The 15,661-nt window shown below is 26.4% G+C and overlaps 2 protein-coding genes across 2 annotated transcripts; one reads left to right on the forward strand and one right to left on the reverse strand.

Moving 5' to 3' along the window:
* Positions 1 to 2,412: 2,412 nt before the first annotated feature.
* Positions 2,413 to 10,067, reverse strand: LOC107441861 (marginal zone B- and B1-cell-specific protein). The gene is made up of 5 exons (XM_016055252.3): positions 9,905 to 10,067; positions 8,886 to 9,019; positions 7,757 to 7,875; positions 5,567 to 5,671; positions 2,413 to 2,850 (listed from the first exon to the last, which is right to left on the reverse strand). The coding sequence occupies exons 1-5, from the start codon at positions 9,963 to 9,965 to the stop codon at positions 2,688 to 2,690; spliced, it is 582 nt and encodes a 193-aa protein (XP_015910738.1). The 5' UTR covers positions 9,966 to 10,067; the 3' UTR covers positions 2,413 to 2,687.
* Positions 10,068 to 10,172: 105 nt separating this feature from the next.
* LOC107441862 (uncharacterized) lies at positions 10,173 to 15,315 on the forward strand. The gene is made up of 3 exons (XM_016055254.4): positions 10,173 to 10,417; positions 13,026 to 13,130; positions 15,030 to 15,315. The coding sequence occupies exons 1-3, from the start codon at positions 10,208 to 10,210 to the stop codon at positions 15,141 to 15,143; spliced, it is 429 nt and encodes a 142-aa protein (XP_015910740.1). The 5' UTR covers positions 10,173 to 10,207; the 3' UTR covers positions 15,144 to 15,315.
* The last annotated feature ends 346 nt before the right edge of the window (positions 15,316 to 15,661 follow it).

Here is a 15,661-nt window from a genome sequence, read left to right on the forward strand (position 1 = left end):
AAACTTCATTGGCTTTAAAAATATGTAAATGGAAATTAAAGTCCACATGTCAAGTGATCAAAAATAGGCAACCATTAGGGGGATACATTTTATGCTAAATTGCCCCACTAGGCAATAGTAGCTTTCTTTGTCCTGTTTTTTCATCTTTATTTTTGTTTTACTCTCGTTTACTCTATGGTTTTGTTTCTCACCTTTTTTTCCATTTTTTTGTTGACAACTTATTTTTTCGCTATCACGTCGTTCGACAAGTCTTGAGAATGGGCGTCTGTTTTTGAGTGCTTGAAAGGCGTCAACTGTTATTTCTATCTGCATTAAAGCCACAAAGTTTTTAACAGGTCAAATCTTACTATTTCAATTTTTTAGGATTATTCATTTAAAACTAGTAATTAGTATAGGTGTTTTTTTAAAAAAACAGATTTAAACCGCAATAAATAATGGTTTTTTAGATAAATATTATCAAGTACAACTATTAACAAAACTAAAAAGCATGTAACTTAGATTAATATATTTCTACAATTCGTACAATCAGAAAATAAATTATCTAAACATACTAATTATAACTAGATATAAATTTTTTATTGATGATCATTATTGTTGTTAAGCTAGATTGAATAAAACACGTTTAGTTTAATGTTATTAAACTAGATTTTCATACATACTTCTTTTTTTTATTCAGGTAAACATATACAATTTATACAGTTAAATATTTCATTGATTTCTTTAAATAGATTCTCATTTATTTCTTTATATGTTTCAATACACGACAAACATTTATTAGGAATGAAATTCTAACTCCATTTATAAATGTAGTTATTTTTATCAACAACTGCTTGTAGTATATTATCAAAAACAAAACATTTTGTAATCATAATAAGTAATGTACATATGTAAACCAAAAATAAGTAGTATACATATAAAAGTAAAAAAAATAATAAGTCACAAAAGTAGTTAAAGCATAGTTTTTTTTAAAAAATAGTACAATTTTCAGAAGTGAAAACCTAAAAAAATATGTTTGGTTGTAAAATTTCTTAAATGAGGAATGCGATATAAATTTTCTTTGGGCGCATAAGAATGGATCAAGTACTAAGAAATATTTGATGTTGATTTCTAACAAAGAAAGTTAAAAATAGGATTGATAATTTTGAATGTAAGATTTTTAGAATGTAAGGCTAAGTTTAAAAGAGTACAGATTAACAATGTGTACCATAAATGTTTCAATTCAGAATTGCACAAAACCAACAAAGAACCAGATATAATTCACATAAGTTAAATCGACTTAACTGAAATAGACAGGTTATTTAAAAATGATTACTACTTTTGAAGATTTTTATGGCTTAACCATTTGTAACCCAACATAGAGGAAGACCTATACTTTGATAGGCTGATGACATTGGAACTAACTTTCTAACCAGACATGTTAAAAATTGGAGGCATGTTGGTTTTAGAAGAGATACCTGAAAAGTTTTCATGAAGAAGACCGTGACCTACACTGATGGGCTTTTGAACCATTTACAAAACATTTTTTCATGTGGATCGATCATTTCAGAATAACAATATATTATGATTTTATGATAGCTAACAGAAATAAGATTCTTAAACTGATAAGAATATGACTATAAATGCTATACAAATGGACCTGAAAATAAAAGAATGACTGGGTGTAAGAACTTAGTAAAACCTCTTTATAATCTTAAGTATTTATCAACTGGATAGAATTCAGTTTCTACTGGTAACTTTATTTGTGTGGGGAGAGCATCAATTCTTTTACCACAGTTTTGTTAGTCATTAAAACTTTTTGAAATTAGTTTAAAATTATCAGATTTTAATCAATAAGAAAGATTGTTTAATAATTTTTAACACACAAAAAACTTTTATGAAGTGGATTGTCCTTTCAAAAATGATTAAATATTACGACTTTACGTTGACTATCAGATGAGATCATGACTCTAAATATTACACCAGAGCTCAAAAATTATATCTCTCGACATGCTGGGGCATGCAAGAATTCTGATCTGGCATGCATTTTTTACCCCTAAATTCCGAACCGGCCATGTAAATATCAAATTAGAAATAGAAAAAAGTACTGATAAAAAAGTTCTTAAATTTAAACAAAAATCACCAAAATTTTGGATAAGGAGAAAACGTGACAAAAAAGGGAAAAAGAAAATAATATGAAAAAAAGATTATCCCTATTGCAGTACACAAGAAAACAATTAATATTAAAATTTAGAAGATCATTTTTAAGTAACATGATTAAGAGCATGTACATGTCAATAGTTCTTAATTGTTTTGACATTATAACTTCTTTGTTAAAAATGATTTTCTGCATGTTTTCTACTTCTTTGTTGTCATTGACTCAAATGTTATGTTTTATCATTGACTCAAATTTTACTCATTATACTTTGCAGTAAATAATGCCTAATTATTCTTTATTAATAATATTCAATACTTCTGAATTATATATAAAATAAATTTGTTGATATATATATGTATGCTGTTATTATAATTTTTTCAACAGATTAATAATAGACTAAGAGTCCCGGCAGGGCATGTAAAAATTTAAACGTTTTCTGAGCCTAGTATAATACAAATGAGCCTGAAAATAAAAATATCACAGGCTGTAAGTGCTAAGATGTGCCTCATTAATGATACATTAATAGTCCTCAGTAGTGTTCAACAGAAATGTGTTATAACTCAGTTTTTGTTGATGACTTTAGCTGTGCGCAGTGTCCATAAGTTCCTTTGCCATAGCACAAAAATTCAGTCAATTTACTTTTACCTTCAAGGAACATCTCATAGATATCAAACTCACCAGCCTCTCCAATATAATAATGACACATTTCTTGCAACCTATAAATGAATGGATATAAATAAATAAATAAATTCATTGAGTTCCATATTTTATGATGTATGGTATGCAAGAAAAAATATTGAATCCTGAATAACTTTTAATCTAATAAACAGATATTCATACAGATATTAAAATGTAATGTTAGTGGTTCGATGGGTCAACCTTATATACACTATAGAACACAGGTATTTTAAGGTCAGAAACTAGACACAAAAATATAATTTTTCTGTGTAAATATACTTTTATTTTTTCAAGGGATCAGAACTCAAAATGTAGAGAAAAACTGCAATCTCGAAAAAATGATCTTGATAGGTCAGTCCAGAAAAGAGATTAAAAGTATTAAAAAAAATTGCAGGCAACTATAAAATTTTTTAACCTAAATGTAACTCCATACAGAAAAAAAGTGGAAAGGTATAAGTATGAACGTTGTCTTAATTAATACAACTAAAAAAGGTTATAATCCAAGATCAGAAAAAAACTAGTTATTCATGTTAGTTGGTCATAAGAATTAAAAAAGTAACTTTTTTGAAACTTTGTAGTGTGATAACTAGTAAACCAATTTCTTAAAAATTTTAAGGTTTTTCAATTCTGTGCACACAAAAAAATATTTTATTTATAAAAATTATTAAAAAGATATTGTGAACACAAATAGGATACACAAAAATAAGATAAATATTTTAGGAACTCAAACATTTTACTGCTCCCCTGACTAAAATTTTGGAACAATGTTTTCCAATTTGCTGCTATTCTCTATATTTTGATGATCAAATATTCAAAAGACGTATATTTAGAGAAAGTATATTTTTGCATCTAATCCGAAATTGTGTAATTCCGACTAGTTAATTAGCATATTTGAGGTATGAGCCTCCAACTATTAATATTGCATCTTATTAATAGTTGATGTTGCATAGAAATCTCTTCATCAAAAGTTATTCAAACAGATTAGATAGGTTTGCATACTATAGATAAAATTTTTACAAATAGAGACAACTAATTGCATATGTAAGCAAATGATGTTGGGTGCCCTTATCTTGAGGACTAGGGCGTTAGGTTTTCCAACTTGCAAACAAATTTGCACCTTATTATTCTGCTAATTTTGCATCAATTTTTAAACCCTATACCTAAAAAGATAGTTTTTAAATATTCACTATTCCTGTCAGTGAGCACTTCCTAAAATTAAATTGTATGTGGGGTATAGTGGCACAAGGTTCATAAAGGGATATGTTGAGTATAGTATAGGTTTTAAAATGTGAGGTGCATAGATAAACTTTGGTTACATTTATAGCACTGTAGACCACATATTTCTTTAATATAGCTTGTTCATGAAGTTACAGCATTGATTTTGAAACAATAAACAATCAAACCTTGATATCTTAAATCTGAAAATGAAAAATCTAAAACTTAAGTTATAGAAATTCACTTGTACAGTAGAATAAAGAAAATGCATATTTACAGAGTAAGACATTTCATTGAAGAAAACATGCTACACCAAAAGTATCTCTATGCAACATAAAAAAAAGAATGGTCCAACACAGTTTTCCATTGTTGTCGGTGCATTTTTATTGGACGAAAAATCACATGGTAGGATCCACTTTTTCCTCATTCATTTCAATATTGTTTTGGTTGTCATCAGCATAAAATTAACAAAAGTCGTAAAGGTATTGTTTCCTTTTAAATATTTTTATATCCCTAATTTAAAGATATATCCAGTACAGCGAAAACCTAGTCCGTGGTTTGTGGTGGAAGCATGTTGAATTTGAAGAAGAGCCTCAGAGCTCAAATAAATCTTATTAGACAAAATTAAGCCTTACCTATTGAAACGCAGTGCTATAAGGGAAAGCAGAGAGCCCGCCGCAATTTACTACACTCAATACTCAAGTACTGCTATTATTAGCGAAAGTATAAAATTATGGTTGTGAACTCATCAAATTTGTTTGAACAATATAATGTTATAAGAAAATAAATGTTATTTTAAAAAATGATTACTTCGAAAAATCACTTCTGTTCACCAAGAGATCTAAATGTTCATAATATTAATAGATAGTAATATTTGGACGTGGGAAGTAGAGGCACAAGCGTAAGCAAATAGAATCCCTTTTAGTACATATATGTTAAGGGAATAATTTTAACTTTAGTAGAAAAACTGTTTTCTGCCAAGAAAAGACAATTATTGTGAAGCAATCATTGGGGTTGGTGAGAGGCAGTGAACAGGGGGCTTAGCCCCCTAGTTATTTAAAAAGATTCTATTGTTAGTTATTAAACATAAAGGTATATTTATTCAAAAGCATTTTCTACAAGGACAATAGCTTAAAATGACATATTTAGCCAACTTTCAACACATTCTACTTATTCATTGACAATTTCAAAATTGTTTATCAATTAAAATATTAATTAAAATATTATTTCCTCGACAAATGAATTTGGCAAATTTGTGGAACATTTGTAGAAATCTATTGCATCTTATGAACCTCTATTTTAAGTACAAAAAAGTATAATCAAATAATCAGCTAAAATAATATAATAATTACATTAATTTAGTTGAATTAGAATATAAATTAAGCTATGATATAATAGCATAAAATGGTATGGAAACAATAATAAGGGAACAAATCAATGAGCAGTAGTACTCATTAGTGAATATTTACAAACTGGATTATATGTGGTGAATATTGACTTCAAAAATGGGGAAAAGGAAAATTTTAATATGTAAGATACCTATGTGGCCACCTGCCACCCATTTGCGTCATGCCCATAACTCCTTGTGTCTCTAAACCTGGACCAGATAATCTATTTAGGCCATCAACTTGCTTTACTCCATATCTAAAATTATAAACATATAATTATAACTATTTTTTAGGTTCAATTTTTCATAATATTGGAATTACAAAAGACACATTTTCATGCTTAACTTAAAATGACCTGAAAAGTTTCACTTAAAATAACACAATTTGTATCAGAGTATATTTATTGACAGTATCATCATATAAGCGAGAGAACAGTTATAAGAATTATTGAAAGTGACAGAAGAAATAATCATAACAAGATAAGATAAAGTAAAAATTTGAAACTAGAAATAGACATTTTACTAGCCATCCATCAATACAAATGTAGCATATATGTTTTAAGTAATGCATTTCAAATACAGAACTAAAGAATCATTAACTTTTATCAAAGCTTCTTTTTAAAAAATAATAATATTAATATATGTAAGTATAACACGTTTTTAAAATATATTGCTCCTTCTTCAAACATTGTGATACAATATACTATAGGAAATTTTTTAAAAAATAATTATTATTTATAATTATAATAGAAAATTTTAAAGGAAGAAAACAATGAAAAGATATAAAAATGACAACCGAAGCTGACGTCATCGGAGGCTACCAGCTCCAGAAGTCATGAAATACAAACTTTTTCTATCGAGAGAGCACGACAACTGTCTAAAAATTGCTCTCTCTCTGTACCCAAAGGTTTTGTAAAAAGTCCAGGAATAGGAAAAAGAAATACATCATACAAAATATTTTGTTTTTTTATTACTCTTCTCTTTACAAAACCAGAAAACTTTGGGGTACAGAGAGAGCAGTTTTTAGACATTTGTCGTGCTCTCTCGATAGAAAAGGTTTTCTGTTTTTCTGACTTCCAGAGCAGGTACCCCCTGATGACGTCAGCTTCCGTTGTCTTTTTTATATTTTTATTATTTTCTTTTAAATTTTCTATTGGTTTCAATTTTCTTATGGAATTTCTGCTGCATTGCGCAACTTTCCTTTGGAATTAACTGCTTTATACATGATCTTTTATTTCTCTTTTATTATTACAATTACAATGCTATCTTGCAGATCCATATATCTAGAAGAAAAAAATTTTATAACTTATTATGCAATGATATGTAGACTTGACATAAAGTGCATTAAGAAATCATTGAGTTAAATGATTACACTGGATTATAGTTTTTTTTTTAAATCTGCAATTGGTTGCTTTCTCCAAGAGACAGCTTTTTTTAAATGGCACTTCAGTCTATTTTTTCATAGAAATGTACAAGTTTAAAAACATTATATACCACAAAGGGTTGCATAAATGTTGTCACAAAGTTCTAGAGGAGTTAGAGTACATCACCAGAATTAAAACTGCATAGAACTAATGTCTGAAAATGTTGTCATACAACGCCAGGGGCACATCCCTATTATGAATTATTTTCTGATATACTTCAGAACAAGTCATAATAGGGAAGTAACTCTAGCCTACCCAATGGCATTTTTGGGCAAAGGTTACTATGCAATTTTAATCCTGACGATGTGTCTTTAATTCCCTTTACTCCTTCTTATATATAACATATATAAACTTGTACATTTTGAAAAAAAATCAATCATAAATTTTATTTTAAAAAAATCTGTGGCTTTAGGAGCAAATCTAAATTCTGATTAGAAAGCCTGACACTCGAATTAGGCAAGATCAAGTATTTCTATAAATGCAATCAAATATTTGTTACCCAGAGATATTTACAATTGCAGTGAATAAAAACTAAAATTTTGAGTTTGTCTCTCATAATTTGCTTTGGCTAAAGAAAAAGTTTTCAATTTTAATACAACTACTGAAATAATATTTCATGAAATTTTCGAAAAATTAAAGAAAAAATAAAATATTAAGTTTGTTTAAAACATCTGCATTATTTCAAATAAACTAGTTAAACTTTAAGAAATCTTACTAAAAGTACTACTTAAGACATATTTTGAAAATTACTCATATAAATCTCAGGAAAAAATTTATATACTCTAAAATAAACTTCCATAGAAAATTGTTGATTGTGCAATAGTCTTCTAAAATATTATATAACAATAAATTCTATGCATACACAAATGTTTAAGTATAGGTCAAAGAATTTTCTGTTAAAAATATAATGCAACTTACTCTTCAAAATTTTTATTGCAAACATTTTCAATGGTTTCTAATATCTCATACTCTTTCAGAGATTTTCTTTTTTTGGACTTATCCAATTTACTTTGTTCTACAAACAGAGCAGTATATAACTAGAATATAAAAGCATTTATATGAATTACAATCACTTGAAAAATATCTGTCCTCAATTTATAAATGGGAATAAACCTTTTTTTTAAAAAAATCATTTCTTACTTTATGTTATTCTTATATGTATCATATTATGCATATGATAGTCAAAATAAAAATAAATGTAATTCAGTTTATACATAACTTTCAAATAGTAGTCAGCAAAAACCTTTAATTAAAAAATAATATTAATTATTGAATGAATTAGAACTTGTACAAACTGATTAGTTTAAGAAAGTAAGCATGTATGCTTTGTTAGTGGAGAATGCTAGTTATTGAGTATAAATAAATTATTACACATATCAATACAGAACATTTAATAAAAAACCTTCATTTCATTCATTTGAACTTTTAAAATTAGTTGGTGCACTTACAAATATCCTATTACTCTTTTTTATCTTTCAATCCTATTTCACCAATTCAGTGAAATTTTAAAGTAAAACATAATCAAAAAATTTCTTAATAAAATTTTTGTTCTTGTGAAAAATTCAGAATATAATCAATAATGCCCCTTGGCAAATTTGACTTATTTCAACAGCCAATCTACAAGATAGGTGATCAAGCTTTAAAGGTTTTACACCCATTTATTAAATAGGATGAATCTGGTTCATGATAATAGAGATAAATTTGGATAAGGTGTCTGGACAGGTTCATCCGTTTTGAGAAAAATCCCTATAGCTACAGCAATTATAACAACTTCAAAGGAACTAGGTATCATACAGAGAGTGTAATTATTTTATTATCCATCTTTAAGAAATAAATAAAATTAAAAACTGGATTTCCCTTTTCTTCAGAAATCATAACAGTTTTAAAAAAATTAGATATTATATGGACGTATTTTATTTTATGTATCGAAAGGGATAATTTAAATTGACTGTAATTAGTCAATTATTTACAAACAATAGTTTTTAATGTTAAAAATTATCAAAATAAGAAAGATAATAAGAGAATGTAATTTCATCAGTAGCCTTACTTGATAAACAACAGCAAGACATGCATCACATCTCAAATTGGTAGGCATGTGATTACTTCTATTTTCTTCTTCAGACAATTGAGGAACTTTGAGAGAAATCTTATTTCCCAAGTCTTCCTCCCTAATATCAGAATCTAAAATGCAAAGAATAATCAGTGGTTATAAAAAAAGATTATAATCCTAAATACTAAAAATTTAAAAAAAAAATTTTATTATAACTATAGATGCACCTGGAAGAAAAAAAATTTAAGAAAAATAATTTTTTTAGAAGAAGTTATATATTTTTTAGATGAAATTTAGAAAAAATAAGAAAATGTTATGAAAAAGAAAAAAGAATTAGAAGAAAGTTTTATACCAGTGATAATACACGTTATTTTGAAATCTATCTACTGTAGCTATTAGCATATATATTGTAATCGATACCATATAAACAGTGATGTTAAAAATAGTAGAACTTATGTTATTTCTTAGTTTTCATTGGTAACAAAGCAGTAATTAAATTTTTTAAAAAAGAGAAAACCAACAATTTTTTTTTTTAAATCATTAAAAAAGTTGTTTCAAAATAAGAAAGCAAGCGTAAATGCTGTGTGCCAACATATTATGGAACACAACATATATGAATTAGTATAACCAATTAAGTGTGTCAAATGTCAATCAATACATTTAAAAAATAAATTCCAAAATGCATTTTTTGGAAGAAAAATATTTCAAATGTGATTTATTCCCTCAAATTATAAAATAAGAAGAAAATGATATAAATATGTACAAAGTAGAAAAATCAATATTTACTATGAATAAATTATTAACCTGATTATTCCTAATAAAACTAAAAAGCCATTCCATTAATTCACTGATCATATCTATTAAGGGAAGATATATCCCCTTTATTAAATCTTTTGTATTAGGTATTTTACAGGAATTTAAAAGAATGTCTAATTTATTATAATGAAATATGCATTTAATGAAATAAAAGTAATTTTAAGACTTTAAAAAAATTGTAAAAGAAATGCAAAAATCACCAATTGCAAAGCACACATTGAGCACTAGTAACATCAATGATAAACCAGACGAAAAAATCATCTTTAAGTAAATAAAAATTGCAATTTAACACTATAAAGGGGCGATTCCGGTCAAAAATGTTTCAAAATTTGTTTGTTGTCAAGTTGCCTTCAAAAGGTACGTCTACATCTGCCTCTTTCTGTTAAGTGTAAGATCCACATACTTTCTTCCAAATATTACTTCGCACAGAAATAAACTGTTAGGAGCGTCAAAATAAAAATAAACAATCATTCTTGATCAAATCAATCAATCATTTGAAATTCATGGTCGTGAAAACTGAAAGATTTTATGTTCTCCAAATTATTTGCAGATTATTAAAGATAGTAATCCTGAGTATGGGCACTCGTTTTTCTAGCTCTTCTCCAAAAATGTTTTCTAGTGTTGAGCGAAAACTTATTAATGAATTAATAAACAAACACTGTGTTGTTATTTTTTCCAAATCTCATTGTATATACTGTCGAAAAGTGAAAAAGGTTATTAAATTTTATATTATTCTTAAGTGTCCATAAATACACAAATACAATTAAATATTACTTATTATTATTAAGTTTGCTACTATATGTTTATACCAATTTTGGTTCTGTCACATTCATCTTTGATTTCAAATTTTCGTTCTGTCATATTCATCTTTGATTTCAAATTCTCGTTCTGCAGCATTCATCTTTGATTCTAAATTAATTATAGAAAAAAATTTGTTTGCTTTTTATTTTTCAATGTGTGTTAAATATATTTTTTATCACTGAGAAGAAGTGAGAAAGAGGAAAAACTCGGCTATTAACTTTTGCTTAATGTACAAGTTCAAACATATTTTTAATTATTTTCATACTTACTTTAGGGTCAAATTAGTAATTTTTATTATTCTTAAAACATACATGAAAAAAGTTATATATAGTTATTTATTCAAGTAATTATAAAAAATTTTATTAAAATTTGTTTTCTTAATAATATTTTTTGCTATTTGCATGAATAGTAAAACATTGTTACAAAATATAAATAATTTTAAATTGTTATCAAATTCTTTTTATTAAAAATAACATCTTCTCTCTAGCACTTAGTATATAAATCAGGTTTTGCAGTTGTCTTGATTTTCTGGATGCAAAGCATTTTTTTTCCTTTATTTTTGTCATTATGTTCCTAAATTATTTTTTTTGTTTTTTTTTTGTTCAAAATATGACATTTTGACGAATGTGTCATGTTAAAAAAATCATTTGGATTTTTAAAAATTTCTTTCACGTGTAAGAAGTTAATAAAAACTACACCTATCAATGTTAAAACTAGTATGTTTTTACTCAAAAATTAAAATTATGAAATAAAAATTTTTTTTTAAATGAAAAGAGGTTAGTGGGAAAAACAGGACCCCTTTATCTTCATTTATATTAGAATAGATTATTACTGAATCAGCGTTGGAACAAACATTTTCTTTATTCTTCCCACCTTTATTACAGAATCATTTTGAATTTTTGTCATTTTATACCTATTTTCATCCTTAATCTGTAACAGGCACTTGACCCCTAAGTTCTGTGAAGCAGGTTTCTCACAAGTAGGCCACAGAAGAAGAAGAATTCTAAGTGACAAAAGTTTTTTTTTTACCTTGATGCCTTAAAGTTTCCATAATTTTTGTTTAAAATAAAAATTCCTAGTTCTCACTAAAAGTTATCTAAAAATATGAAGTTTAAAGTCATATTGCACTTTATTTTCAGATTGCAGTCAACCTTTCTTTTTTTTTCCTATTATTCTATTTTAATAAGTAATGAAAATGATCATTTAAATTCAGTTTTCAATTAAATGATCAATGATCAATTAACTTTATTTTTTATTCGCTGATTATTTGTTTATTTCTGATTGTGTAGTTTTGATACACTACAAAACTTAGTTGTTTTGGGATGCTTATATCTTCTTTTTTATTCTTTTTAATAATAATAAAATTTATAATTCTTAGACATTGTAATCATATAATAGTTCTAATTTAATGGCCATCAACCAATTATTCATTGTTCAAACTTGTAATCTTGTTTAAATCTTTTGATCACCTCATGAAAAAGAAACTCAGCATTTTTGATCTCAAAACTTTGCATTAGGCATTTCTTGATAGGCCTTTGTTTTTTTAGTATGTGGAATATATGTAATTTAATTTTGATTTTTTTTTTTTAAACTTTGTCCTAATTTTATTTTGAACCACTACTAAACCTGTATTAACTATGAAAGTATTTTTGTCACACTCTTCAGACGCTATGCAAAAGTAGCCCCTCACAAATGTAACATTCCTAACCAGATTAACTGCACATTTATCATGGAAGAACAATGAGTTTTTGCAAGTCAGCTGTGCCTCCTGTAAACCATTTTAATTGCTTATTATTACTGAATATTAATAAAAAAAAATATTTTCATCAAAAATGTAACTTTTTTTTTACTTAAAAAGTTGTTTTAAAAATATGAAACTTAACTTTAATGACATTACAAGTAAATTTATTAACTCAATATTTACATTATAGTTTTATTAATAATTAAGTTCAGTTGAAAAAAAATTATAATTAAGATGAAAGGGCTGTAAAAAATTGTCAAACTATTATTGATACCAGTGGTGCTTAATTAACTGTGGAATTATTAGGTATTACTGGTTATATGGTCATCGAACTATCTAAATCAGAAGAGTTTTATCATATGAGTTAAATGACAGGAATTAGTTTATTGTAATAATGAGAGCAGTTCCAGAGTAATAATTTTATAAGTCTAACATTAATAAATATCACATTTGTAATAAGAAAAGGAAAAATTTCTGTCAATTTGAAAACTGTTTTTTATTGTAATCTAAATTTGGATTTCAGTTTATCTTAAATCCCAAATTGTTAATTATTTAATTATTATTAAATGCCTAATTTTTTACTAAGTTCTTTATTAGTTGCTATATTTATTTTTTCAGAATAAATTATCTTAGAAGGAAACAATGTTCTAACTGAAATTGAAAGGTTTAGAAAATTATAAAATTCAATTAAAACTGATAAAAGCATTAAAAAAATAAGTCATATTTTTATCTCATACTAATAAAATTTATTCATAAACTAAACTTTTCTATCTTTTCAGTTATTTGATGAAAACAATATAAATTTCACAACTATTGAATTAGACAAAAGGGAAGATGGAAGTAATATGCAGGATGTTCTTCATGAAATTACAGGCTCCAGAACAGTAATACAATTTTATATTATTTGGAAATGGAAGACAATTTGAATATTAATGTTGAATTTTTATGTACAACTTTCTTTTTAAATCTTATCTTGCGAAAGGAAAATCATGATCATAGTAAATTTATATTAGATATGACCTTCTGGGTTTGAATTTTGCTGTAGAATTAGAACTAAAAATAATATTTTCAGTCTGATTGGGACAATTTCATTTATTTTTATGATGTGTTGACTTATGCATTCAATTCTGAATGACATCATATACCGCCATTGCTTGCACCCCAAGAAAGAGAAAAACAGACATTAAAACTAGTTTATATCAATCTTTATTTTGGAATAGAGTAAAGTATCCCTTACTCTCAAGACTTTCACCATACAGAACTGTTTTTTATCTGGATTGTTTATAATTAAAAATAGTGAAAGCTGTATTGTTACTTTTTTAAAAAAAATTCTAGAATTAAGATGGTTTTTACCAGTTTTTCTATTTTGTTGAGTACTAACAGCCCTGACAAGTTTCAATAAAACTAATTTTTTGATAATGCAAAAAAAATAGGATTTTTTTATGTATTTGTTGACCGATTATCGCAAAAATTTTTTAGATTAATGCATTGCTTGGTGAACTTTGATTTCACAAAATATTTTTAAGCACCAAAAAAAAAAGACTTTTTTTTTCCTAATTACTGAAAATTATTTAAATTGTTCTTGAATTAATTTCTGTTTCGATTGTTGAAGCCCTATTAAGAAAGATATGGAAATGTTTAAAATGAAGTTGAATCATTCATTCTTAAAGTGGTAGATTTGGAAGATATATTATATTTTTTGCATAGATAAGAAAATCCACCCGTAAGATGTGACAGCACAGTTTGTGTATGAAAAGAACTTCCCTTGCCATTTGTCAGGAATAGTGGCTGTCTCTATGGTTGCGAGGTTTAATTATTTCAAGTTGGGTCATAATTTAAGACAGGTTTTGGCTCAGATTAGAGAGATATTGGGAATCAGGAAAGAAGCAGCTCCCCTGCACTATTTCATGTTTCCACAGCAGCAGACCCCTTTAGACTTTGTGGTGAGGCAAGTTCTTTCTATAAACAAACTATGTTTTCTATTTTAATGAATCCTAAAGAAAAATAATCATGAAGAAGTAACCATCGTGGACAAAACTATGACTCATATCATGATTGGGAAGAATTAGAGGTATTAAAAGAGGTTATGGCATAGAGAGAGATCTCAGAAGAAGAAAGGGAACAAACTGAAGAAATTCAACAAAACTATGACTCATATCATGATTGGGAAGAATTAGAGGTATTAAAAGAGGTTATGGCATAGAGAGAGATCTCAGAAGAAGAAAGGGAACAAACTGAAGAAATTCAACAAAACGTTAAGTCAAATGAAGAAAAACAAAGATATTGACACACAGGACGAGACATGTATTTTATGTAAAGCGGTGTTTCACTTTAAGCAATTTCGTGTTAATGAGGTCCAACTGTATAATCTATTGATTTTATTTTTTGCTACAAGAAGATAAATATTTCTTTTGTTTCAATGAAACTAATAAAATAAAGGCTTGTATACTGCATTTAAAATGAATTAATTTTCTTCATTTTTCATCTGTTTAAAATATAAAATAATTAAATGTAACATATAAATATTTGTTAATGTTCATTACATATGTTTATCTCTTTACATTAAAACTTACTTTTGCAGTTTACATTTAACAGTTTGAATTTATTCTCAGCTTCCATTTATGTAGCACTTTTATTTTTTGTTTGTTTATTAACTATAATATGATAATGATTAAAATTAGCAAAGCAATTTCTAAAGCTCATTATGCTGGATAAAATATGTTGAATATTAAGTCATTTATGTATTTGCATCATTGTTTAGTAATTGTTATGTTTTGTTACAGGTTCCACGAGTATTTATAAATTCAGAATGCATTGGAGGTGCATCTGATACAGAGAAATTGTACCAAGAAAATAAACTTTTTGAAAAAATTAAACTATGTAGTAGTAGGTTATAGTGTTAAAAATTTTTAAAACTACTTGTACTAATGTAGTTTGTAGAGTGTACAGGTTTGCATTGCTTCAAAGTTTTATTTGTAACTCATTCATCATATTTATTTTTTTTAAAAAAACTACCCACAAATTTGTAAAGCAAACATGCATGTTGTACAATAAATATTTAATGTTTCATATCTGTTAGTTTTTATTCATAAAACTTACTCAAAGTTATAAAAATCTAAAGATAAAAATATTTATTCTGTTCACATTGCTGGAGGTATTCTTAAAGAAATATAAGGTAACTAGGTAACTGACTATTCTTTTTTATTTATTTATTTATTTCTCTCAGTTCTAATTTGTTCTCTTATTTTGTTCTTTAACTCATTCATCATATTTATTTTCAAAAAAAAAACTGCCCACAAATTTGTAAAGCAAACTTGCATATTGTACAATAAATATTTAATGTTTCATATCTGTTAGTTTTTATTCATAAAACTTACACAAAGTTATGAAATCAAAAGATAAAAGTATTTATTTT

This window comes from Parasteatoda tepidariorum, chromosome 10 (assembly GCF_043381705.1).
Source record: "Parasteatoda tepidariorum isolate YZ-2023 chromosome 10, CAS_Ptep_4.0, whole genome shotgun sequence".
Taxonomy (NCBI): Eukaryota; Metazoa; Arthropoda; class Arachnida; order Araneae; family Theridiidae; genus Parasteatoda; species Parasteatoda tepidariorum.

What these genes read in the sequence shown, in the direction of transcription:
- LOC107441861 (XM_016055252.3), bottom strand. Translation starts at nt 9,965, where the DNA reads ATGATTTTTTCGTCTGGTTTATCATTGATGTTACTAGTGCTCAATGTG. An exon ending in CAATGTGTGCTTTGCAATTG is followed by an intron (nt 9,020 to 9,904) that starts GTGATTTTTGCA and finishes TTTGCATTTTAG; the next exon opens with ATTCTGATATTAGGGAGGAA. An exon ending in GGTGGCAGGTGGCCACATAG is followed by an intron (nt 2,851 to 5,566) that starts GTATCTTACATA and finishes ATTCATTTATAG; the next exon opens with GTTGCAAGAAATGTGTCATT.
- LOC107441862 (XM_016055254.4), top strand. Translation starts at nt 10,208, where the DNA reads ATGGTCGTGAAAACTGAAAGATTTTATGTTCTCCAAATTATTTGCAGA. An exon ending in ACTGTCGAAAAGTGAAAAAG is followed by an intron (nt 10,418 to 13,025) that starts GTTATTAAATTT and finishes CTATCTTTTCAG; the next exon opens with TTATTTGATGAAAACAATAT. An exon ending in AAATTACAGGCTCCAGAACA is followed by an intron (nt 13,131 to 15,029) that starts GTAATACAATTT and finishes GTTTTGTTACAG; the next exon opens with GTTCCACGAGTATTTATAAA.